At 40.2% G+C, this 27,279-nt stretch overlaps 1 protein-coding gene across 1 annotated transcript; it reads right to left on the reverse strand.

Annotated features, from left to right (window-relative positions):
- Positions 1 to 136: 136 nt before the first annotated feature.
- LOC306976255 (solute carrier organic anion transporter family member 1C1-like) lies at positions 137 to 26,356 on the reverse strand. Its single transcript, XM_079574160.1, has 15 exons — positions 26,022 to 26,356; positions 23,502 to 23,674; positions 18,106 to 18,247; positions 12,622 to 12,754; positions 12,341 to 12,453; positions 12,105 to 12,251; positions 9,784 to 9,882; positions 8,540 to 8,788; positions 7,939 to 8,103; positions 6,349 to 6,544; positions 4,727 to 4,892; positions 3,944 to 4,116; positions 3,023 to 3,087; positions 2,828 to 2,945; positions 137 to 1,771 (listed from the first exon to the last, which is right to left on the reverse strand). The coding sequence occupies exons 2-15, from the start codon at positions 23,595 to 23,597 to the stop codon at positions 1,534 to 1,536; spliced, it is 2,100 nt and encodes a 699-aa protein (XP_079430286.1). The 5' UTR covers positions 23,598 to 23,674; positions 26,022 to 26,356; the 3' UTR covers positions 137 to 1,533.
- Positions 26,357 to 27,279: the final 923 nt, after the last annotated feature.

The raw sequence follows: 27,279 nt of genomic DNA on the forward strand, positions 1-27,279 counted from the left end.
CTTTATATCAAAGAAAAAACACACTTGAACAATGTATTGGCTATTAAAATATTTATTATGTGACATTAATTCTGTATTGTAAATTTGACAAAAATTATAAGTGTGTACATTCCAATCCATGTAAAAACAACTTTTGTAGTATGTCTCATACAAAACTTTAATTTTACAAACACAAAATTTTGGTAACAGGCATATCAATAAATTCTTTATGGGTGTGCCTTATGATACATTTTTAAATGTACAGAAAGTCACAGATTCTCGCCTATTAAATTGTGTATTTTTGAACCTGTCCTCGAGAAACTACCTGAGTTGGCTATAGACTAAAATGTCTATATTCTGTAGACTGGCATAGAGAAGCTTTGACCCATTGAACTATAACCTAAACCTTTGTAAAGAGGCTACTCTCATTTTAAAGCACCTTGATCTACCTAGCGCCATATTCTTCCATATAGTCTCTCATAGTTGACAAGCACATAGAACACATAAAACTCAGCACACAAGGACAATTGATCCAGTTTCTGCATATGTTGTGGAAAACAGTCTTAGTGAATTGGCATTTGAATATGGCCAGTAAGTGCTCATTGGTTTACAGAACACAAGCCAAATACCACCATCGTGTGGACTTCCCAGGCTACAGTTACAGATAATGGGGTAAATTACACTTGATCTCAAACGTAGGACTACACCGAAAACTAGGCCATCACAGTTTGTCGCATTAACAAACTTACTAAAAAATAATTCTCAAAAGGTACACACCACTATATTGGCAACACAAAGTATATACATGAAGTAGAGGTAAGCGTTGATATTGTTAGACCAGACATTTACATATGTCACGTCATGTAGCTAAATACACCTGCTACCACCTCTGCTCTTTCGGCCCTTGCTTATGCTTTTTCCATGTTTTACTGTTATTGTGTTTCAATACAGCGAGTGAAATAAGTACAGTATTCGCAGCATTTCGTTTTTTTTCCCACCAGAAATTCCCTTGCAGCAGAAATTTGTAACAACCCACAAAATCCACGCATGCAAATAAATCATATCATACATGTCCATAAATGATGCTATACATTCAATTTCTTACTTATTTGACCCGCTGTATTCACCTGCTGTATGCACATCTTCACTTCATAAGGTCACTTTATGTTGTTTTAGAAATACATCAGCAAGAAAAACTTTATAAATAAAAATTATTAAGAGGCAGTTCTGTTGATGCTGGTGCCGAGAATTGAAAGGTTTGCTGTCGACTGCATATGATCCATGAAAACACTTGTGCCATTATCCATTGTTAAAAATATAACTGTTTACATTGTGTTGAAGTAGTAAAAGCATATGTACATTCAGAAGATATTTCATAAATGTCTGATATAAATTCATAAAACTGTCATGTATTTGTTAGAAATATAGAAACTATCCTTTAAGTTAGGCAATCAGAGTGCTGTATGTAATTCCCTGCAACTCGTTGGTGTGCATTTTTGTTATTGTTGCACATAGTGCTTTTGTTCATAAAGTCTGAAGGAGGTCCACTTTCCGTTACAGACGCGTCTCTCTGTCTGTGCCGTTTTCACATATCCGCTGTGTTTGGTCCGAATTGGAAATCACAAACTCCTCTTTCTGAAGTGCTTCCAGCTCCGCTCCTCCGTTGGTCAATGTGCTGTGGAGGGCATTCCTCTCTTCTTGTTTCAGCTGCTGGGCGAGCAGAAAGAAGCCTGGGATGCAGATAATGAAGGAGACTGTGCGCAGGCTCAGGGTCAGGCCCAGGTAGGCTATTCTGTAAGACACATACAGATACAGACCACAGTTCTTAATTATCTCTTTTAGAAATAAATAATGTACTATATATGTATTGTAAAAAGCCATCAATCAATGAAAACTTTATTGATAGAGTGTTTTCATCAAAATTGTATCACAAAGTGTGTTACAGATTAAAAGCAATTCTGCTCTAATACTAATAATCATCTGTAGTTTAAGTGTTGGATATTTCTCTCATCCAGGGAGCTTTGTCAGCAGCACTAACTGTATCTTAGTTTTGGCAGCAGGCGGAATATAAGCCTCCGGGGAGAGGGGTTCCTGTACTAGTACCACACATCTTTGTTCTAAAAAGTGCTCAAAACTTGTTCAAAAATATACCTTACATGTAAATGTACATTTATTTGCTGAAATGTACCTCTTTAAATCATCAGTATTTAACTATTATAGATGATTTAATGTAATTTTAGCTGTGAAATAATACAAAAAAAATACATTAATTGATCAGCTGTGGGTTTTTTTGGACATTTTTGAAAGTTTATGTCTGAGGTGAATTCCAGTCAATGTCCTTGAAACAGATAGTACAACCTTTATATATTTTCAGACTACAAGAACATTTTACATCATAACAAAAGGAATTAAAAGAAGGGTACGAGTACATTCTGAGCAGTACATTCAGAAACCACTGTATACACTGCATGTCTCGTATTTCAAGTGGAATATAGAGGACATATGACATTTAACTGGAGTGGTGTTATAACAAGACAGTGATTCATAATAAACTAATGGATGGTCTGGGCTGTTGTCGATTAGTGATGTGGTACAGATTCACAAAGGGAGTAACAAGGTACTTCATTATCTCCGTACATTGAAAAATAATAATCAATAAGTAGTGCAGGGTAAAGTGTAGAAGAGAGTGGAATGTACTGCACAGTTGAGCTTAAAAGTTGAGTTAACATGGAATTTTAATAATATTACAGTGTAGAAGAAAACAATATGTTATCCTTATAATGATTGTAACTCTTAAGTGTAGGTTTTTTTGGCAGGTTAATGGAGTAATGAATGAGTAATGAACTACCTGTAAGCTGTGGTGTTGTAGATTCGACATGCTCCGATTCCTCCACACCTTTTCTGGCCCCATTTTAGACAGGTTGTATCAATGATGGCTCCAAAGTAAATGGGCGCAGGTATCCCTGCTGCACAGTCAAACACAGTCTTTATGTTCACAATGCACAGTTCCATTCTTATACTAAACTGACTGTATTACACTCACCAAGTGTGCGTGTTGCCAGAGCATGGAAACCCAAAGCCAAAGCCTTAAGCTGTGGTTTAATGCATCTGCAAAGGCCAAAACACAACATTTCCTTCACTTTAATGAATTCCAAAATTGTTTTGGCTTGGATTTGAGTGTATGCAAATGTGTTTGGGAAAGTACAGTAATAGACCTTAATTGTTGACAGTAGAAACAGACTTGCCTCAAGGATGTGAGTGGTCAATTTAGCATGTCATACGAGATTCTATATTTCCAGGCATCAGATCATCAAGCAAGTCATTTTCAGATAAAGTTCAACAAAGATCCGGTTCATATGTGTTACAAACATGTATGCAGGGAGTAGTTAACAGCAATCAGTGAGGAGTGTGTGACTAACTGCTTCAACCTCATTCTTAGAAACATACTTTCTGAAAAAAAGAAAATCCTTTTGACTCACAAAATAGCTGCCTCCCAGTGTGCAATTATATTTATGTTGTTGAGGCGTGATTTCAATTGGATAAAAATCATACAAAAAGCTAAAAAAGTTACAAAAAGCAAATCACAAAGAGAGTACAATATCAACAACGTACATAGTGTCTATAGGGCCTTGTGTTTAAATTATTGTGCTGTAGATCTCTACATACATGTTCTGAAATGCTGATTCCTGTATTACATTTTGCAAATGTATTCATTCATACTTTGAAAATGTGCAAAGTAAACTGAATAAACTGAAACTTTGAGGCAGTTTTTAAAATGAGCAACGTCTTACACCAGATGCCCTTTTAGATTCTTGCTAAGGTCTTATTTTAGTTACAGGAACTACTTTAGGTCAAATAAATAGCTCACATCTTCTGATATCATTTTCCAATTATTAATGGCCACCTGAAAACCTGTAAAGCGATCTTTCTTTGTTTTTATTTCTGACACTGGTGTAAGGCTAACCTGATGAGCAGCATGTATCCGGGTGTTCCTCCCAGGGAGATGATGAAGGACGTGAGGACGGACAGTGCGAGGAAGTAAGGGAACATGCGGTCGCAATCGTCTTTGTCGTTGCACTGTCCGGCCCTGGCTGTGAAGTTACCAGCCGCACCAACACAGCTACAGTTAGAGAAGACCTGAAGAGACATGCACGCATGGATATGAGAATAGGACACACGCTTGCTCTCTGGTACAAGTTTATCCATGAGCGACGCATACTACAATTAGACCTTGACATACCAGGATGTACTAATTAATACAATGTCTCCTGCAGTGGTTCTTAATCGGTGATAAAAAACGTAACCATTTAGAAGGTCATTTACCAAGTGTTTGCTCATGTGCAAAATAAGTAACGCGTGCAGAGTCATTTAGATATCTGATTTGGGTCCCTAAAAACTGTAAAACAGGCAATTTCAAATGGTATATTTGGTGCAACATGCCCACAAATACCCATATGCTATTTTTCAGCTTGCACTCACCATATAGTACCTGTCTAATCAGATTTTTGTGCATGTATAAAATGGTCATGTTGCAGATGGGAAAAGGTTCTAATATACCCAACACAGGTTTGCAAGCATGATTCTGTCTTGCAGGGCAGCGATGAACACCAATGGGTCTGTCCTTCTCTTGACTCGCTTTGAATTCAACGTGTTTTGACCTGGTTTACATCTGGCTGTACTTTGGGAAGAGATTGACAACCATTCTTCAGCCCACGTTCACATTATATTTTCATTTTTGTGAACTCACTGTGTTTTTCCCTGAGCCCGCGGAGCTGGTGCAGCCCGCCAGGCACGCAGACATATACGTGATGCCGTTGTTTCCACAAACGGGGTCCCACTCACTTTCGGAGCACGAGCAGGCCTGGTTACAGCTCTCAAAGACTGAGTGTTTATCAAAGGATGCGCCATCCACACTGATGATCAAACCACAAGGAAAAGATTAAAACAATTTATTATAATTGATCTTTTAGTATATGGGGGTTACAGAATGGGGTCCTGCATGTGCTGACTGAACAGCTACATAATGTTATAGGACCACATTCTCCCTATTCAGTACAGCTGCACAAAACCTCAGCATTGCATATGAAAACGGGCTCAGTTAGAGCGGGGGTTAACTGGTTAAGTAACAGTATCAACCTATCAATTACATGTAATGTGCGTAACATACTAACAGAAACAATTTCTCAAACAGGTTTTTAAACTTGAATGTAGAATGATAGCCATCCCAGTAACGTGCTTATTCTTAATGCCATTTCAAACAGAAGCCCACCAGGTAGCATCACACCACATGTGCTGTTAAAGCGCCTTGTTCCTGTGAGCATAAGCACAGAGAATCTATTTTGTAGCCCGAGAGCCAAAATAAACTAAAAAGAGCTTAACTGTTAGCAGGAAGCTAGATGTGATATGGTCTAAAACACTCTGAAACCATGTAACATCATCACATATTAATTTATCATGATGCAAAAATGGCATCAACCCCCCCAGCATGACAGGCTCCCGTGCACATGTGTGACCAGTGTTGAGGAGAATACTTTGCAATTGTATGTAGTTACAAAATATTGAATACTTGCCTTAAAGTGTATTTTGTGACGTATTCCGTTGTCCAATCATAGTACTGTATTCTGAATACTTCCACATTGATTTGCCTTATTATCATGTATAAAAGTGGTGTATGATTAAAAACATGCAGCTAGACTTGCTACACCAGCTGTTATGAACTTATTTGCCATTAATTAGGAATGTAAAAAGCACTTTACAAACGCCTCCACAGCCCAGAATGATGTAGAGCTAAACCTTTCCCTGGCTGTTTTGACCTTCTTTTTCTTTCTATTTCTTTGATATTAGGAAAGCAACTGTATTCTAAATACCCTCAAATGAAAGAGTAATTTTACCAGAAAACAGTTACTCAAAATTAGTATAACTGGCTGCCCTCAACTTGTATGACACTATGCACTACGATTCACATTATCATTATGCTTATTATCAGGGCTGTAACTATGAAGTGGGCAAATCACTGAAAAAGGCCCCAGAAAATTCATTGAAATCCCATAAAAAAGTCTTCTAAAAGCACTAATGACATATTTTGACAATATCTTTTTTATCTAAAATGTACCAGAATGTCGGAAATATTATAATAAATCCCCCCCCACACACACACACACTTTTGTAATGTTTCTGACACCATCCATTACATTTCACTCTCAGTATCCATGTTACTCATACACTCATTATGACTCATTACGTTGTCAAAGCGACAGCTACACAATTCTTTCACTGTAAATCCTTAAACCATCTCTAGGTGTATTGAGTTAAATCTTTGAAACATCAATCCAGCCAGTCCTTGTAACATGCGCTGTGTTGATGACTCACCTGCTGTACGGCACTGTCACCCCGGCAACGTTTGCGTTATCACAGCTCAGGGCAAAGAAGAAGAGCGACAAGACGTAGCCGATCAGTGATGTCCCAAAGGCGAAACGTGCCGCTCCCATGAGGTTGAGCTTGAGTCTCTTCATGAGTAAACCTCCCGAGAACATGCCCAGAGCCACGGCTGGGATATTGATCACGCCTGAAACACAAAGGTGTGGATGATTCTAAGAGATTATAAATGGAAAATATTGTATGGTTTGGAATACTGTAAAAAATATATATATATTGCTTCCCTATATTGATTTTAAATAATGTATTCCAATTATATATTTAGGTCATTGTGTCATCATATATGTTTTATCACATGAAAAATAAAAATCTAATTATTGTTATTATAACCCCTACTTTTGTTTGATGTTTTTCTTTTATTTCAATAAGAATAAAACAATAAAGACATGCAGTATAGATCTTTGCTTTTACCGGGCGTCACTGTGGAGCTTGCTCTTTTATCTAAACCCATGCTATTAGCGCAGCTCACTAATACTGCATTCCCTTTCATATGCATCCAGTTTGGTCAGCACAAGCATCCCCCTTGATAAGGCTATGAGAATACAGATACTTTCATCTTATGTTTCAAATTTCATTACAGATTTCATTTGAGATGAAACGTATTTTACACATTCATAAAACACCACTAGCCTTCCCATCTGCTCCTTAGAGGTAGGGCGAACGCCGAACAGCCACAAAGTCACATTTAACACATAATTTAGGAAAGGGGTGTCCAAACCTTTTTCATTCAGGGCCACACATTGAATTTCATATACCATTGAGGGCACAAACTGGTGATCAGTTCAGTGAAACATTCAACTGGGTGCATTTAAGAGAGGTTTAATGCAGATTTTTTGTTTGTTTGTTTTAGAGGCTATAATCGTGCAGAATTGAACATTTTCAGTGTAAAAAGTACCATTTCTGGCAATGTGTGCCAGTTCAACACACTGCAAAAAGTCATTGTGAAAAAAGTAGCATTTCAGTGAAAGTAGCACTTTTGTTTTTGATTTAAGACTCTAATTTCAGGAAATCTGTCAATGGGGCAAGATATTTACGCTTAAAAAGACACTGTGTAACATTTTGGACTATACTGATGCAATCAGTAAACACATGCTCCTAATGACCAGCTCAACACATAAAATGCTTTTACTGCTGTGGGTAATCAAATAATGGATCTAGATGAGGATCTAACCTATTTAAATCTCAAATTCTGCTGGATATGTACCCACTCCTGGTAAAGTTACTGCCATGCCTTAGGAGAGGTGAGCCGTCTGGTGACTTCCTTTATCTTGTGAGCTAATTTTATACAGGCTAAGAAAAATGGCAGGGAGCTACTTATGCTCCGAAGACCATTCTGTGAGTACAGTATGTGACTTAAGAGTAGTTCACCTCTGTCACTTTACTTTCTATATTCACGTAAATGTTTGCAGATTTTTGTTCAACATGTTCAGGACAAAAGGAACCTGCAACTAAAAAGGTTCATCAAGCAAAACACTCACACACAATAATAATAAATCGTGCAATGCAGTGCGTAGTATCTCATACCCATTAGAAAATTGGCCTTCGAAGCGGATTGCCTGAAATGCTGCTCGATGTACTTGGGCTTGTATGTGACCATGCCGATGAGGGAGTTGAGCTGAATGATTGTCACGCACAGGTAGATGAGATAGACGCGGTGGCCCAGGAGCGTGCGCAGTGTCGGAATGAAGTCTGCGGAAACATAAGTTGGACATTTGTGCAGAGCTGTTTCGCTGTTGCTGGAGGCATTACATATTCTGCTGTTGACACAATGTTTGCACTTCTGAATCATAATGGAAATAACCCACAGCATTTTCTGCCTACACTTGCTCTACTAAGATGACAATCATGGCACAACAAAGCAGCACTCGGGTCGTGCTCTTTGTATCTGTAGTTGATACCTGTAATTATTTCTTAAGTTATTACCTAAGTGATGCTGTTATTATTATTGAACATTAAAAATTAGTAGCTTCAAACACTCATCATCTTCATTTCATGTGTGTTCATTAGCAACACACTCCAATAATAAAATAAATACATGAATAGATAATTAATTTTGTTTGTAAAATTAGCTTTAGGATTCCACTGGATTTGATATCAAAACCATCTTTTTGAAGATAAAATTCACCTTTGGCCATTTCTATAAAATTGCTGTGTTCGTCGGCTTGATATTTTTGTTTTAGAAGAGGTGAGTTCTTGATGAAGCTGGTTTGTTCCGGTGGGCACTTCTCCGGACTCTGGCCCTCAGACACAGGCAGAGCGCGAGGTAAAAACCAGAAGGGAAAGGCAGATAGGAGCGTGATCACTCCTGCAATGAGGTATCCAAGCCACCAGGCCCCCACCCAGCGGGCGTCTGCAGGGGTAATGGTGATGCTCTCTGTGGAATAAGACGAACAAATGAGAAAAGCAACATTTCCCTTCAATGAATTGCAATAGAGCCTGATGTTGTCTGTAAAGTGACTGACTCTTATGGGATATTAGAGTCACTTCTAATGCTTGGAAGGCTTGTGTTTTACAACAGACCTGAACTTTTTTTGTATCTATTATTTACAATGCTTATTCTGTCACAAGACAAGTGCCACTCATACATATAAATCCTTCATCAATGGAACATGATCAATATCTAAGGATCTTTTTGTTAAAGGGATTATACAGAGTTTAAAAATGTTAAAATTAAGTATTTTCCTCCTCCTACATATTCCAACAATGTCCTAATGTGTAGAATGAGCCCAGCCCTGTCCTCTACAACTGCCTCTAAAGCTCTAAGCTTAATATAGAACGTGCAGTTACACGTAAGACCTGAGGTGGCAGTAGTGAGTATAAAAATGACCAACTTGCATCTAGTCCCTTTAACGTATCCAAATGATACATTTACAACATACTGGATATTATAAGATAAGATAAGAAAATCCTTTATGATTGAAGAAATTCACTTGTTAAATTCAGCTCTCAAGATCTCTCAGAGTGTACAAAATAGACCGGGAATGTGCAAACAGTTAAATAGTAGAAAAGGAGGTATCTTATGTACAATGAGTAGGAGCAAAAATCTTAAGGGGCAGAAATATAAACAATAAGATTAGAATAGACTATAAAAAGTAGTATATTGGCCTCAGTGCTTCAGTATTAGAGTATTAGAAGTTCTGGACTGAGCTTGTTGTCCATTAAGGACTTTTAAGCCCTCATTGTGAAGAGGGAAAACATCTGCTAAAGATATCCCAAATATGATAATTGACTGTGTGATCCATAAAGTCTTAAAACGCTGCTCTGTGGGCAATTAGCAGAAAGGCCAAAGTGTATGAAGCATTTTCTCAATACCATTAGACCAAAGGTCTGTGATTAAAATGCAGAATAACACAAAGAAGACTCACTCACCCATTTTTACGAATCCTATGTCAACATAGATCTTGGCACATAGTGAGCCTAAGAGGTAGCCAAAGACTGGACCAACCACTGAAATGGTATGTACACAGCCTGCCATAGAAAAAACAACTGTTAGAACAAATGCAGAGATTCTCAACTGTGGGGTTTGTCTTTTCTATTAAGGTCTATATCTATCCATCCATCCATCCATCCATTTTCTTCCGCTTTATCCAGGGCCGGGTCGCGGGGGCAGCAGTCTCAGCAGAGATGCCCAAACTTCCCGATCCACACACACCTCCTCCAGCTGTTCTGGGGGGACCCCGAGGCGACACCAGGCCAGCTCGGAGACATAGTCCCACCACCGTGTCCTGGGTCTTCCACGAGGCCTTGTCCCACTAGGACATGCCTGGAACACCTCCCGCGGGAGGCGACCAGGAGGCATCCGGAACAGATGCCCGAGCCACCTCAGCTGGCTCCTTTCGACGTGAAGGAGCAGCGACTCTACTCCGAGCTCCTCCCGGGTAACTGAGCTCCTCACCCGATCTCGGAGGGTGCGCCCAGCCACCCTGCGAAGGAAACTCATTTCGGCCGCTTGTATCTTGTCCTTTCGGTCATGACCCAAATCTCATGACCATAGGTGAGGGTGGGAACGTAGATCGATCGGTAAATCGAGAGCTTTGCCTCCCGACTCAGCTCCCTCTTCACCACGACAGACCGATACAGCGACCGCATCACTGCTGACGCCACACCGATCCGTCTGTCGATCTCACGCTCCATCCGTCCCTCACTCGTGAACAAGATCCCGAGATACTTGAACTCCTCCACTTGAGGTAAGGACTCCCCACCGACCTGTAGAGGGGAAGCCACCTTTTTCCGGTGGAGAACCATGGCCTCAGATTTGGAGGTGCTGATCCTCATATCTATGATACATTAATATGGGCTAAGGCAGGGGTGTCCAAACTTTTGTCATGGGGAGCCACATACTGAAGCGTACACAGGGTGAAGGGCCATAGATCGGTGGTTAGTGCCGCAAAACCTTTGACTAGCAGAGGTTTAAATTGCGCCCCACACCTTTATTTATGCTCAAAACCTTCATGCCAGCTCTGTCTCACAGTAAAAGGTTTGTTGTTTGGTTAGAATTGTGTAGAATTATTACATTTCAAATAAAAAGGACTATCTCTGATGATGTTCCCCGATTCAGCAAGAAGGCAGAGGGCCACCAAAAATTGGTCTGAGGGCCGCATTTGGCCCCCGGGCCGCACTTTGGACAGCCCTCGGCTAAGGCTATATCATAGGATTTATATGCTCATGTTATAAATAATGTAAAAAGGAAAGGGAAATTGTTTAAAGCTAAAAGCAATGAATACTTGCAAGAAATGGAAGCGAATTGAGTGCCTAAAATGAGTCAAATGATCAGCCTGAGCTTTAACCTGTTACCTGCCATCTTAGGGGTAGGGTTAGGTTTAGGGTTAGAGTTATCCAAATCTCAAAGCGTATTGACTTGAGAGTTTACAGCCTACATATCAGTGTGATACCTCATTTGAAAGCCAAGACCTTCTCATTTCTAAAACTATGTGTAAGATCTGTGTGAGTGAAACACAACTTACATCACATTTGCCGTTCGTAACCCTAATCCTATCCTGAACCCAAGCCCGCTAATCAGGGAACGGCAAGTAACAGGTTAAACAAGGTTTCTACAGGTGGCAGCCTTTCAAATCTATTGTTGTTTAATGCCATTTTAATACCTAAATACTATGTTGTAAACATTCACTCAAACAGAGGAACAAAAGGAGGAAGACATTTTGATATTCAAAACCATCTTGGAAATGACCAAAAGATAGTGTAAAGTTTCAATCAAATTACAGATGAATTAGTTTCAGACCATCTTTTTTGACTTTTTGACAAATGTATTTATTAAAAAAAGTATATTTATATATAAAATATAAAAAATATATTTTCAAAGAAATGTAATGCCAGTTTGAATCAAATTTAATGCTTTTTGAATCCAATAAAATGACTTTTAGGCCTTCATTTGGCATAATAAAGTTAATTACTTGCTTTCTAATGCCCCGCAGGCGCCCTGCTTAAAAAGGAGCACTACCGCAAAGCATCAGCTGGTAGTGAACAAGCGTTACAAAAAAACATGATTTAAAGCTGAAATAAAATGTTCAGCACAATATGACAAAATTAGGCTACATTATGTAAACATACTGCTATTGCCACGGTAAGTTATATAATATATTTGGAATTTTAATTTAGCAAATGCATGAACAGTATAAAGACTTGAGTTGCAGTATCTTGTTCCTTGTTCCATTTCAAACACAATACCTTACCGACATACAATGCAGCATTCTCTTCGGTCGCAAAGTCATCTATATATGAGATGCCCAGAGGCTGGATGGGAGTCTCTCCAATTCCACGAAGTACATTTCCCAGAAGTACATAGATCCACATGGAAAGGTTAGACTCTCCTTCACAGCCTATGCACAAGAGTCAGCAATCCTTCAGACACCAGTCACATTATTTACAGTATGATGAACAAAAGCTAGCATACGGCTGTAGCACGGACCTTTATGTGGAACCTGTGCATCCTGGGCAGCGCCTGCGAGGGATTCCACCGCACACGGAGCAGGGTTACGAGTGGAGTTACCCAGCCACCGCACTGACGTCTCAAACTCATAACTGCACGAGTGAAAACATGTGGATGGAGTAAACTAAGTACGATACAGATCATCATTCACGGAGAGTTTTTGTCTAAGATTTAGAGTAAACATGCATACTGTACATTGTAAAACTTGTCAACTTGTGTAACAGTACAGAAAAGAGTAAAGTGTCGCTTGTCTTACTCACCGGCCGATGATGAAGTGAGGCAGCGCGATGATGAAGGTGCCAATGGACATGAGAACACAGCCCATCGCAATGATCTTTGGCCTATGGAGTTTGGCACCAAAGTAACTGACGAAAGCGATCACCAGCAAATTTCCTGTTAGGACGCATACAAAAACATTAAGAGCAATTTTACAACAGCAGTAATAATAAACATCTCACAAAACACTAGTACCTATGAAGACAGAGCTGTACATCGGAAGTCTTACACTAACACAGTACTGTATGTGACATGGATGTGGTGCTTTTTTCTTGTTAGCAACGACCTGGACTGTTTCCATGTACAACAGATCTGAATGTTATTTTACTCATTACTTTCCCTCTGAGCCACTTTATTTCTATTCAGAGGGTCTGACTAATGGCGCACAGATGGATAGTTTGATGAAACAACAAATGAAGGATCGAGAATTAAGTTTGCCAATCCACAGAGTGAATGAAAAATCAGAGGTGGGTAGAGTAGCTAAAATAATGACTCAGGTAAAACCTGGGGAAAATGCTACTTGAGTAGGCAAGGCAAGGCAACTTTATTTGCATGGCACATTTCATGTACATGTACAACTCAAGATGCCTCACAGCAACACCAGACTTGCCTGACCTGCCCAGACACTCCTCCTTTCTGTTCAAAAGAAGAACCGTCTGGACAGCTCCTCGCAGCCTATCATTTCACGATTTTACCCACATCAGTCCAATCACGCACCGAGAGGCGGGACTTCATTCCCCCAAGTGGCGGAAGCCGTCACCACACTCTACCAAAACAATAAAGATGGCGTGCACGGCGAGTGATACAATGTTTTCTTTTGTCTGTTTTAAATCATTCGGGGGAAAAAATGAAACCCTAAAACCGGAACAAGAAACAGCGTTCGAAGCGATCCTCGTAAATAAGGACGTTTTTGGAAAGGCTTCCTGTCGCTCGTTGCTGCGACGTATCCAGTGTTGCTCTGATTGGTTGATGCCGTCTGTCAATCACACCCACCGGGAAATCGTTGAGATGCAGCCTCACCATGCAGCCTCACCATGTTTGGTGGTGACTCTGGGAACCACCAGGAGACCCCTCCCTGAGGATCTCAGGGTCCGAGGTAGTTCATACAGCTGCAACATGCCTCTCTGTCTACTCTGGTGCCTGACCATGAAGAGACTTATACACAAGCAGAGCTGCTTTAAAGGCTATTCTATGAGTGACAGGAAGCCAGTGCAGAGACCGGAGCACCGGACTAATATGGTCGTATTTCCTGGTTCTGGTCACGACTCGAGCCGCAGCATTTTGGATAAATTGCAGTTGTCTAACAGCTCGTTTAGAAAGGAGACAGTTTAGAGTACTGTCAGTATTGAGTAACTGTTTGAGTGTAAAAGTCTGATTTGTGATTCAGTAGTGACATAAATCATGAGAAGCAAAACATGAAATGACATAAAAATTGTGGTATTGCCCTGAAAAATATACACAAAAACATTCTAAAGAATAAAGCACATGAAGCTCAAACTATATCCATTATTTTTATGGAATCCACTTTAAATAAAATAAAATGTATTATTATTATTATTATTATTATTATTATTATTATTATTATTGTTGTTGTTGTTGTTGTTGTTGTTGTTGTTGTTATTATGCCAACACAAAGCTTTTGCCACAGTGGAATAACTAAGTAACTATTTTTTTTTACTCAAGTAAGAGTACAGATACATCATAATAATATTACTAGAAGTAGGTTGAAGTAAAAAAGTACCATATGGTAAAACTACTCTGAGAAGTACAATTACTTCAAAATGTTACTCAAGTACATGTACTTAAGTAAATGTAACTGAGTACTACTCGCAACTGCTATAAATCTATCAATAAATTAACAAAGGACTTCTAATGTTTCCTGAATCCCACAGGCAAGTTTAATAATCTAAAAAATCTACTTTGTTTTCAATTTAAATGATATTCAAATTACAATTGCAAGAGTAGAGATTTGACAAGGTCCTCCACACCAACAGCATGAGCCACGAGGAAAACAATTATTCCACAGGCCACGTGCCTTGACTCTTGGCATGTACTATTTACATAGTGACCACCAGAATGTTCTGGGACATGTCCCAGAAATACATTTATGTTGACCTTTTGATGGTAAACTTTTCAATCCATGTCAATGCCTGTAGACTATCACAGACTTTGACCCCAAATTTGTCCTGTATTGAACTTTGACCCATCTTTCATCCAGTGCTGGAGAAGCAGTTGGGATCCACAGTCCAGTACAAACCCCCATCACTGGATCCATGGTGGACACTGTGCATGTTTTGGGTTCTTCTGAACTTTTGAATATTTGAATTATTTGTTATTATAAAGCAGAAAGTTTCATTTATCCGTGCATCATGTTGCTTAAAGTCATGGGAGATTAAAGTGGACATTTCAGTGTCGCCCCTTTTGCCAGCAGAGGGCAAGAGTCGTCTAAGTAACCCAAACAACACATAAAACATGCACTGACACTGAGGCTGTTGGCTCAGTTTGCAGCCGTTGCCAAAAAATTATTTCTGAAAATTAAACATGTACTCAAGGACATCACTCCATTTGATTGCAAAATGATTTCAGAATAATGGCACACAATAGCTTAATTTAAGTTACGTTTTAAGTTACGTTTTCACATTATTGGTCAAAATCTGTATAGCCAACTATATTTTGTAACTTGTAAAAGAATAATATACCAGCTGTGATGCTTCAGATCTCCATATATGGGGCATGATACCGTATGTAGAGCAGTGATGTGTTTGACTCTCATCATCTATCATGCATGAGTTGTGTTATCTAAAGGCCAATGGAAATCATATTCATTATAATAAAATAATATAAAATATTCTATACACATGCACTGTAAGCTAATTGAACACAGCACATATTAAACTCCTTTCTCTCCCTCTCTGTGTTCTCTTTTCCGTTCTTCCATTGTGTCTATCACTTTTTTTTCTCCTTCCTCTCCTTCTCACTGCCCTGTTCTGCTTCCATGTTACCGTAGCAACGCTCCTATAGAAAATGCTTGTTGCCTAGGCCACAGAAGAAACAGTTTTCACCGGAGGGATGGAGAAAGATGGAGAGATGGAGGGGCGGAGAGAACTGGGCCATTCAACCATGTCTCCAGCTGAGCTCACCTTTACCCCCACGTCAGGGAACCATGAGTTCTCATTCTTGAGACAAAAGTACAAAGTCTTAATGAACTAACACACGTATGCTTGTGTTGGGCTGCAAGGCCTATGGAACATTTATGGACTGTGATGCCAAGGGAAAAGGTGACATAAGTGACCCAGATACAAGGTTCTTAAGTTTCTGAGGTTCGTAATAAAGCAACAAGACATTTTAATTTGAACTAATGAACAATTATTGGATTTAGTTAAAAAATAAAAATAAACAGAAAAAAATATGCATAAACAGCATTAAATCAAGTTGATAAATAAGTTAATTAATCAATCATGTGGCATATGTGATGAAAGTTTGCCTTTTACAGTTGGATTGTTGGGACAATGTGGCATCCTTTATTTCTAGAAGTACTCTATGTCTACGCAGCTAATGATGGTAATGATCATTATAGCAATTACTGCGCATAACGACATCTTGAAGGCCAAACTCCCACAAAGTCACAAAAAAAGTCACAAAAAATCTCTCTCTCAAATAGCAGTTAAAGGAACAGGCCACCATTTCTACATACTGAGATATGGTCTTGCCTGAGCTTAGACGAGTTGATGCGTACCTGTCAGGTCTTTGTGCATGTCCTCAGTCACGCAAAAAGACCAAAGATGTTGTTAGCATTTGGCCTCTTCCAATGTATTCCTATAGCTCCAACCGGGGGTGAAGTTGGAATCTACCACGCTCTTCCACGGGTACGCACACAGACAAAACAGGTACGTATCAACTCGTCTAAGCTCAGGTAAGAACATATCTCAGTATGGAAAAACGGGTGGCCTGTTCCTTTTACATAGGACCTAAATACGCACAAAGGAGTTTTTGAAGGTAATGGGCAATGTCAATTTGATGCAGAATATAAATTAAAATAGCGCTGCAATCTGAAATAATCTGCAAAAAAATTAAACTGTCATTCAAAATTTGATTCACACTAATAAATAATAAAAATCAATTTAAAAATACAAACATGAGTGAATACTTGCAACACAAATAAAAGCATGGGCTCCACATCAAGGAAATATCCAGATGTCGGATTTGTCCTTGTTTCACACTTGGGGCCAGATCTTGTGACTGGCGCAGTCCGTGAGCAACTCTAAACGCAACGTGGTGCACGAGCGATCTTACATGTGGCGCAGGTTTTGTGCTCAAGGCTGCGCCACTAGGGAGAGGGCGTTATTTTAAAAAAAGAGGCCGACTGAGGCGTGGTTCATTACAAGCAGCACTCGTGCTACTCTTCTATGGCAGCCTTCCCATTATGTTCCTCATTACATCGCGCTGCCTTGTCTTCTTCCTTAGAATCGACGTCAAATTGAAAACAAAAGCGAAATTGCCTTGAAAAGTCTGCTTGAGCGTACATTACGCACGGGGTTACTTTGATACAGTAGATCAACGCGCACACCCCTAACACCAAAATAACAACAGTTTTCCATAAATAAAACACACATGCCTTCAAGTGCCACAACACCACGTCTAATCTGAGTTTTAAGGTGACATTTCCATTGTGTGTCAGTCTTTACCTCCTGATGATGCTCCTTGTCTAGCCACAGCTCAGTCCAAAAGAAAGAAGCGCATTTTACAGGGTGCATAGCAACTTTTTCTTTCTTTTTTTCAATTCAGCCGCTCCAAGAATCCTGCAGCTGTAGCACAAATGTTCCAATACGCTACAGTTTTCTTGCAACTGCTGCATAACTCTGCAACTCCTCTGCAGCCGATATGACAGTTTCTGATCAATTAAATCCTGTACATTTCGTAACTTTGCTCATTCGAACGGTGTCCAACGCGAGGCTGCTGCCTCTCTTTCCCCGCCCGCTCATCTTGGATCTGCAGTGAGTGGCTGAACGCAGCGGAGGGACAGTTTTATGTCTTTCATCTTTATTAAACATTGCGCGCTGCATCATGCATGTTACGCGTTTACAGGAGAACCCCCCCTCATAAACCACCGCCTTCCGCAAGTCTGGGGAAAGCATGGGGAGGAGGCGGCACCACAACATCGCAATGCAAGTCTGTCTCCCCCTCCTGTCCTGCCCACTTTTTGCGCCAGGTATGATACTGAAGATTGCAAGGAGCGCCACCCATCTGTGCACTCGTCTGCTCTACAGCCTGCACTATGAACCACAAGATCTGGCCCAAAGAGTCATCCCGAACACGCCCCCTGTCCTGATCCACAAAGATCAACCAGTGTTCATCTCATATCTGTGCCATTTCTCCTTCCGAAGAACAGAATGAAGAGGGAGATTGAATGGGAGCTAGTGACATCAGGGTTGCCAATGGAAGAGGCAAACAGAAGTGACAGGACTCACCTATCTCGAAGCTCCCGTCAATGACACCAATCAGGTAGCTGGGGATGTCAAAGCGCCGCTCCAACTGTGTTATTGTGCTCTTCAGGTAGCTCCCCGACAGAGCCTTTGCAAAATAGGCAAAGGATAGCGCCACGAGGAACATCTGATGGCCAAAAGTCAGATCAGGCAGGGGGAAAAAAAGACAGAACACAGAACATTATTAAAATCTTAAACAACACAATACTGGAATAATGAGGACTTTACAACTTTCCGAATGGCTACATGACCTAATGAGTTATCATTTCTTATTATAGAGCAAAGTAAAAGTTTTCTGACTTTTTTTGCCTGCTGGTACATCAGACAGTCCCAGTGCTAATGGAAAATTATATTAACATTAAGTGAGACCATTATTTGACACAGAGGACATTGTGCTACTGATTTGATTATCAGTTCAGTTCAGTTTATTAGCCATTTGCAGTATAAAACCAGTGCTCTGTCAACCTTTATAAAGACATGACATAAAAACAAATGACTTAAAGGGTAAGGGTAAAATACTGAACAATTAAAAGCCCATGCAAAAATTAAAGTGCCTTGTTCAGAGTCATCAAAACTGTTCAGTAGGTGATGAGTAGGATTAGGTTCAATTGGCTCAATAGGCTCTTCCTCCACATTTCTGTATGTGTCACAGCAGATTAAATACAAAGCATGAACTCCCCTCATTAACCTACTTCTCCACAAACAATAGGAACACTAATGTTGAGGATGCACTGCCAACAAGTACAGCCTGCGCCTGTATAGGGCAGCAGAAACTACAGTCTAGCATTCTAATCTTATGAGCAGTAGCTCGGAGCCGGGTCATGTGTATTGACTGAAGAATACATGTTTTCAATGTGCTGAAATGCCACATGATCAGAGAGAGAAGAACGTTTCATTGCTCTGAGTTTAACACTCTGTGGTTACGGCACATTTAGAGCCTAAGAGAAGCAACAATGGTTTAAAGTGTTCTGTAAAATGTTTATTGATGAATCTGCACGGAGCAAAAAAGCGAACATGAATTTTGACTTGGAAGCAGTTCGTCACTAAAGGCTTGTAAAAAAAAATAAAAAGTTGTGGTTTGAGTCCTTGGACAAAGCCTCATGTGGAGATTCAGTTTCATGGGGGAAAAAACACAGCACATGAGAGTCACATTACGCAAATAATCAGTAAAAGAGACAGAAGCTAGTCCATAGAGGCAAGTTTAAATTCAAAGTCAGATATCGCTTGTGACGTGCAATGATCTCCACGAATGACTGACTTCGACCTACTAACCTCGAGGTGGCAGTCAGCTGACTGTGACAATAGGGTTTGTGACGCATCATGGTAATTATAAAAAGAGACACTTATTTGAACAAAATTGAAAAATGCTTTGAAACAGTTTTGAGGTTCCTCAGCTTCTACATGTGTTTAAATGTGTGTGTGTGTGTGTGTGTGTGTGTGTGTGTGTGTGTGTGGGGGGGGGGGTTCCTGTGTGGATACATTGTGAGCTCTGTAAAACCATGAAGCCAGCATATCACGTGCCTCCACAGGGATTAACCGGGAAGAATGTAGTGGTTCATGCTCCCTATAAATCAAAGACAAGACACACATGAAACTGCATATTGATAAGCAACTCAAAAGTAACTTAAAAGTTGAAATATATGTAACAACTGAGTGTGGAACTTCATTTTCCAGATTAAGTGTCACAGGCACTGTATCTGATTTGGTGGTAAAAAACTAAGAACAAAAAAACAAATAGGACTTCAGTAAAAGACGGCCATCTATCACATATATAAACATTACCACCCAAAAAGAAGAAGGAAAAAACAACAGTCGTTTAGCGACCAATTATAAGGTTGCAGGTTCAAGCGCATCTCTGACCAGTGCATGCTTAAACTATGAAATGGCTAAAAGACAGAAGCAGCATCATGGTTGAATGTTTGTTTCAGCTTTGTTTTTGTAGAATGAATGAGGGCTGTTTCAAATAACAATGCTTGGCAGTACAATCATTTTGTCACCTTTTTGTGTGCACGAATAAGCAAAGTTTGCATGTCGCAAAAGCCTCTTTATGACCTGTGCCCTGGTTTCATTGTGCGTTGATGTCACTGGCATAAGACGCTTACACTCTCAGAGGGTGGCACACACATGCGGCCAAGCACACAGTATTGGTGTTAATGAGGATTCTACATGTCGTCTCAAATACGAGATAAAAGAATCAACATTTTACGCAGACATAACACCACTGGATCCTCTTACATTGCTATTTTGAATTTATAAATAATGAGTATGAGAAAAGGGAATAGATGATGTTTTCAGAGCCTCAACTCAACTTCTTGGTCAATATTGCAACAAATACCATCTCAAAAAGGCTCAGTGGATTTTGGGACTCCTAGCGGAAATCCAAGTGAAACACTATGTACAGGATTAGACATAAAAGGGGTCATGCCATGTCCCACCCAGGAGGCCAGTGGTGAGCTGAACAATTCCAAGAAAAAAAAAGGATCAAAGTCTGGGCTGCCATTATTTTAAGCTGTCTGTATTATTGTAAGCTACTTAAACACCATTGTCTCACGTCACTTTGATGTGAGTGAAAGCAACACCAGCGTCTGATCGCGAATATGAGCAATTTCAGATGCTTTTTTGTCATTCAGGGAATTTCATTTCAGCTTCAGGAGGACACCATGTAATAAAAATAATAATAATAATCATTTATTTGTAGTTGGATCATTTGGATCTTAAAAAGGTGATGTTTGTCATACTCTGAGTGGTTTAAACAAGGCACTATAACCACAACTGAACGTAGCTGAATATGAGGATACGAGTTTCACCATGAATGTGTTCCTCATTTAAAGCTAATAAGAACCTCCGGACCCCCTATTAAACATTAAATTTAAATATAAATAAATAAATACATAACTGAATTACCCTTCCTTTGATCAAAATTGCTAAATTGGACAAGTCTGCATTTCCAGTTTCTACCTTTGCAATGTTTCTCTTCAATTCTCACCTTGCGGCCGCTCCCTGTAGGAGGTACGGCGGTGAATCCACTACCCCATCTACACTATGTTAAGAATTATTATGAAAATTGTATGTCAGACGGTAAAAAAGGTAAAAAAAAAAAGAATTAATTCAACTCATGGATGGTATTGTGTCTCAGGGCTCTTTGAATCACTGACATCAATCTCAGACGCCTGGGATAATTAGATTCAGAGCACACATGGGTTTGTGCAGATAAAGGCACAATGAGGACGGTTTCTGCCAGACAAATACATCAGATTAAGAAAACAGCTGCTACAAAGCAGCAAACAGGCATTTGAAGCTGCCTGGTGTAGGACCCTCCAGAGGCTTGCAGTTGTGCAAAAACCGTCTAGCCGCCCACCCATCACACAGTCTCTTCAAGGTAATGCCTTCAGGGAGGAGACTGCGGCATCTACGAGTCAGTTCCAGTCGACTGAAGAACCGTTTCATACACAAGGCCATCGGGAAGCTTAACTCCCATTCACATGGTTTGACAAAAACAAAAAATCTTGAATCAGGCACAAATCTCTTAACAGTACCATCATTACACTTAATCTTTTGTGAAATATCGAAGGTTTTCATACCTGGTCGAAGGCATTCAACTATTTCACACTTTTCATCAGCAGAGAGATCCTTTTTCTTTCCCTTATTGCTTGAAAATGGCGGTCTGCTTAATGATGGTGAAGGTCCTTTTTCAGTAGTTTTTCCCTTAACTGGGCTTACCTGACAACTAATTATCACAGGTGTCTGAGATTGATGTCAGTGATTCAACGAGCCCTGAGACACAATACCATCCATGAATTTCATTACATTGTTTTTTTTATTTTTTACCTTTGTCACTGAAATACAATTTGCATAATAATTCTTAACATAGTGTAATGCCATGTTCTGCCTTCACACAGCAAGTAACTTAACGCCGGCTTTTAATACACCCTTTAAAATATCTTAATTCATTCCCAACACTCTTTTAACCATCCCTCATCCTTGTGTGCCCTCATTCGGGCCAGTCTGAAACATTCGATCTGAGCTGTCGTGTGACACTGATGGCGGAGTCTGAGGTAGGGATCAACGATGTAACAATGGCTAACCACTGTCACTGCTCATCCCTATGTTAATAATTCATTGTGTGCATTACTCCTATCACTACAAGCCAATCTGGTCATGGTCTACCAAGTTTTTTCTTACGTGGCATGCTGCTGCAGTGGCTAAATAACATAATAAATTACCTTAATGTGTGTATCATAAAAAGGAAACCGTGCATGCCAAAGGGCTTAGCACTGATGTTAAATATATACTCCAATGACATTTCCCTAAAGTTACATTTTGAAAGTGTACTCTGTTACTTTGGAGTAGGTCTGTCGTGGCCCATCTAATTGTATTATCCAGTTAGTCCACTGAATGCAAGCAGACACAGAAAACGAGCATGTGATCTCGGTGGAGGAAGCACTAATTTTCTTTAAGAAGTCTGAAAATAAACGAAAACATGACCATTCCAATATACTTGCATCAATGTATGTGCCAGTAACATAAATAAAGTATTTTGGACTGACTTCAAACAAAACTGCATGTGTAACTGGTGTGTTCTGAGATCTTTTACATATCTGGGTCTTGTCTTTTTACGTGCACTGATCTCAAACACATCTTGATCAGTATTGTACATTTTGCTGGTTCTAAAATGCCGTATTGATTCCCCTTGGCCTGGCTTCTGCGTTGGCAGGTGCTCACTGTCCATTTATGCCTTCACTCTCCACTAAATAAACAACACAGCGGCCTCTCAGCACTAGAAGACATTGTTTGTAGAAGAAAAGCTCTTTTTGCACACAGACCAACTAGCACCTCGCTCCCTCTTCCTCGCTGCTGATGCGAACTTCTGTGAACAGTGAGGTCAACAAACTCCAGACAGAAATGAGCCACTCAGTTTGGAAATTGATCGCATTGATCTTTTGACTGTGCAAAAGCGTGGCTGCTGTGTCACCATGCCACTGTACTTTAAAGGTGCATTATGAACATTTTATATGAGTGCCTATTTGACCTTTCAGTGACTGCTGTATGCCGCTGTATGAGTTTACTTTCCATCACAGTGGCCTTTAGAACGCTCCAGGATCAATGTTTATTTAGGGTTTCTGGTAGGTTTTCACTGCGCATCGAATTGTCTCCATGGTTTCGTATACGTTCCATCCAGAAAAACTACCAAATTGATCCTGGAGCGTCATAGAGGCCTGTGTGATGGAAAGTAAAGGAACCAAACTAACCACCCAGACACCCATTCCTGAAAGGTCAAATACGCACTAATAACTTTTTTTTCTCTCTCACTTCACTGCTGTAATGTTGTGTATAATCCACCAACACACATGCTGTCAATTAGTCGCACTTCTTTCCGATACCTTGAGGCTCCCGCTGGAAGTGGGGCGCGCGGCTTTGACCTTGGCGTCGCAGCGTCCATTCTCCTGCACCCCGTCTTGTTCTGCAGTCACCTCCATCCTCAAGGAGCGTCTCGGAGTCTCCTAACCACTCGGCTCCCACTCAAGGCAGTTTCTTGCCGGTGATGCATGCAACCCTGCAAATAGATAATTCAAGCATGTGACCCACTTCTCTTTCTCGGAACAGACACAAGGACAACTTCACCAGCAGATGATGGCAGAGATTAAGATGTAAGACAATGCATTTACAATTCACAACATAGCTTAGAAACCCGGATTCATTTGCGTTCATTTGAATGTATCTCAAACATGTTAGCAAGGGGGCAACAAACACTTATAACGCATATTGTATTACACAAAGTGACACTGCACTGACTGTAATACTGACTTTTGATGTAGTCCTCCTGGTTTAGGCCAAGGTAGGTTTTAGTGGGCTCCATCATTGAAATTTGAAAAGAATATTAAAATACTTCACCCTATTTTCGTTTAATCAGAAATAATTAAACTATCTCCTGCAAAGTGCTACCGCCCAAGTTCACCCTGGTATAAAGTTTGAAGTATGACCTACTCTATGATAACCCTGTGCTTAATGTAGAAATGTGGCACTTGACGTCTAGGGCAGCTATAAATATTGAGGCTAAAGTGTGCAGATTTGTTCACAGGAGAACCATTGTACCATGTACTTTGATGTAAGCATTCTTGTGGGAAGAAAGAGTGGCCAGGTTGTACTTTCGTCATTTTTGGCTTTGGATAGTTTTGAATAGTTGTAATAATGCGTTATATGTATGTGTGGAATAAAAAGGATTCGGTTGACTTGCATTGGGACGTCTTGGCCAAACACCTCTGAGGCTGAGTGCAAATGTTTGAGAAGGGGTCTTGGGGATTCCGGGAGCAATTTTACAGCAGAACAGAAGGAACGTCCAAGTTCCTGATGGAATTGTGCACACTCACTATAGAAACATTTTGTTGTTTCTTTGTATGACCTGGAGGCAGACAGAAGAGAGCTTGTACTGGGGTTGACCCACATTTTTAAAAACACATCCTAGTCAGTGCAAGTTTAGTGTAAAAGTTGTAGAAATACAGCAATACTCCCAGAGAGAGGATGTAGGGACAATGTGGCAAGTTTTATCATGGGCTGGTTGTCACTCCTGAGAGCCCAACAAGGGGGTGCTGTGATAGTGTCTCTTAAAGGAACAGGCCACCGTTTTTCCATGCTGAGATATGTTCTTACCTGAGCTTAGACAAGTTGATATGTACCTGTCTGGTCTTTGTGCGTGCCCTCAGTCACAAAGATAGATACAGTTACAGCATAACGGCTCCAAACGGGGGTGAAGTTGGAAGCTATCACGCTCTTCCACAGGCACGCACAAAGACCAGACCGGTACGTAATCAACTCGTCTAAGCTCAGGTAAGAACATATCTCAGTATGGAAAAACAGTGGCCTGTTCCTTTAATTCTTTGTAGAGTTTTAACTTTTGGTTGTTATCCATTGTTTGTTTATTTATACCATGTGCGTATTTCTTTCTTTCCTTTTTTCTTTTCCTTTCCTTTTTTGTATCAATCTATTTATCAATTTTTTTTCCAGACAAAACCCTTAATGGTTGTGTTGTTACTGGGACTACATTATTAGGCCTGGAAGTAGTTTGGGGAAAATAAAATATAGTAGGGCTGGGCAATTAATCGAAATCGCAATCTCTACTTTGGTCAAACTCAATAATCGTCATGGGATTTATAATCGGCAGGTTTACAGCCATTTCTTTGGCAGAAACAGCACCTAGTTTTGGAGACAATGGAAGACGTGTCTGTGTTTAATGATACTGGATCATTGCTTGAGCTGAAGTTTGTATAAAATGTTTTCGTCCAGCCCTATAATATCCAATATCTGACAACGGAATCATGGGTTTAAATTAAGTCATCAATTAGCTGGCAATAAACCATTTGTTGCTGACTCATGTTTTTGTCAGGTGACGAGCTCACTGATCTGGGGATGGTTGTGACAGTCAATGGTTGTAATGATTTGCTGCTAATTCTTAAACTGATTAAATATATTTCGTGAGATTGCTACTCAGTGAAGCTAACATTATACAGGCTGGAACGTGGTTGAAGCACATCAGGCACTTTCATGTGGTTATTTCAAAACTTAAAATTGGTCTTTCTCACATGTGTTTGACAACAGGGGACTATCAACCACACGCAACAAAGCAAGAACAGGCACTCAAATTGAATTGGCGTTGGCTTTAACCTGTGCTGGTATTTGTCCTAGAAAAAAATATCCTCGAGAGATACGACCTATGTTGCACGTTGCTCTCTAAGGAGAATGTTCCCTATAGAAGGAGAATGTTCCCTATAGAAGGAGACTCAGGATAGTTCATATTATTCTAATGCAGCCTTGGCCTGTTTCTTAATGTGGCGCATCTGGGCTGTACTTGTAGGTACCTATGGCGCTTTTGGAATAATAAGGTTGTGTTCTCAAATGACACTTACCTTGGTGCCCCGTGAAGCTGTGATCCCGGTATAGTCTTAGCTGCGATGCTCGAGAGCCAATTGGATGGCAGCGTATCCCGATTCAAGTTTGTTTGGGAGAGACTTTTGCTGCAGATGATGGCAACGCGCGTAAAAGGTCCTCGCGCGACATTTCCAGTTCATTTCCACTTGAGTGGACGGGTGAAAACAGCTCTGATACTCCAATTGTAAGGGAATTTAATCTGATAAAATACCCCCGTCTCTTCCCCGAGTGTTGCCTGTGAGTCGTTACGCAGCTCGTTTGGGGCTGACCCTGACGCAGACAGTGGAGATGAGGTGCTCATCGAGGAGGGAGGCTCGTCTGTATCTGCAGCCGTCACTGGCACACGCCTTCCCCCTGTATCTACACCCGCCTCCAAGCCATGCCCTCCTCCCTCCATCCCGTCTATGCCTCTCCTGCTTCTCGAAAAAAATGGCAAAGCTTCAAAATACGTAGGGGTAAACTTATTGTAAGTGACGTCTCCTATAGGTAAAGGTCCACAACGAAAGTTTAAATATTTTCAGAGATGTGTTTAATTGATGAAGCTATTAAAAAAGACTGTAGGCAAAATATTATTATTATTATTATTATTATTATTATTATTATTATTATTATTATTATTATTATTATTATTATTATTATTATTATTATTATTATTAGGCACGAGCGCAATCAGGGCTGGCTCTTAAAGGAATAGGCCACCGTTTTTCCATACTGAGATTGATGCTTACCTGTCTGGTCTTTACGCGTGCGCTTAGTCACGCAAAAAGACCAAAGATGTTGTTAGCATTTAGCCTCTCCTCCAAAGACCAGACAGGTACGCATCAACTCGTCTAAGCTCAGGTAAGAACCTAACTCACTCCTCTCATCGTGCACATAACCATGCGTAGGAAAAATGAACGCTGGAAACTTGGACAGCATGCGAAGCGCTGACAAATTGAGCGCGAAACACTCACAAATGCACACCTCTTGTTGTGTGGAAGGCTAATTGTAATTGTACAGAGCCAATCAATGGCCGACTGGGAGGCGACTGAGAGCCGATAATCGCCGCTTTGCAGCTATATTTATTATTATTATTATTATTATTATTATTATTATTAGGCCTATAGAATAAACACATTTTTAAAACTCCACTAATCTTTTCCCTTTTAAACATAATTCAAACAAAAAATTCCGTCGGCCTAATTAACGGTAAAAATGATAGCAGACATTGGCACTGTGGTACAATATTTTCAGATT

This window comes from Gobius niger, assembly GCF_951799975.1.
Source record: "Gobius niger genome assembly, chromosome: 1".
In the NCBI taxonomy this organism is placed as follows: domain Eukaryota; kingdom Metazoa; phylum Chordata; class Actinopteri; order Gobiiformes; family Gobiidae; genus Gobius; species Gobius niger.

Bases quoted from the DNA above. Each gene is read 5' to 3' on its own strand.
- LOC306976255 (XM_079574160.1), bottom strand. From the start codon at position 23,597: ATGGAGGTGACTGCAGAACAAGACGGGGTGCAGGAGAATGGACGCTGC. The intron at 18,248-23,501 runs GTATCGGAAAGA...TTTGGCCATCAG, and splicing joins CTTCCAGCGGGAGCCTCAAG to ATGTTCCTCGTGGCGCTATC. The intron at 12,252-12,340 runs GTCCGTGCTACA...TCTTGTGCATAG, and splicing joins TGCACAGGTTCCACATAAAG to GCTGTGAAGGAGAGTCTAAC.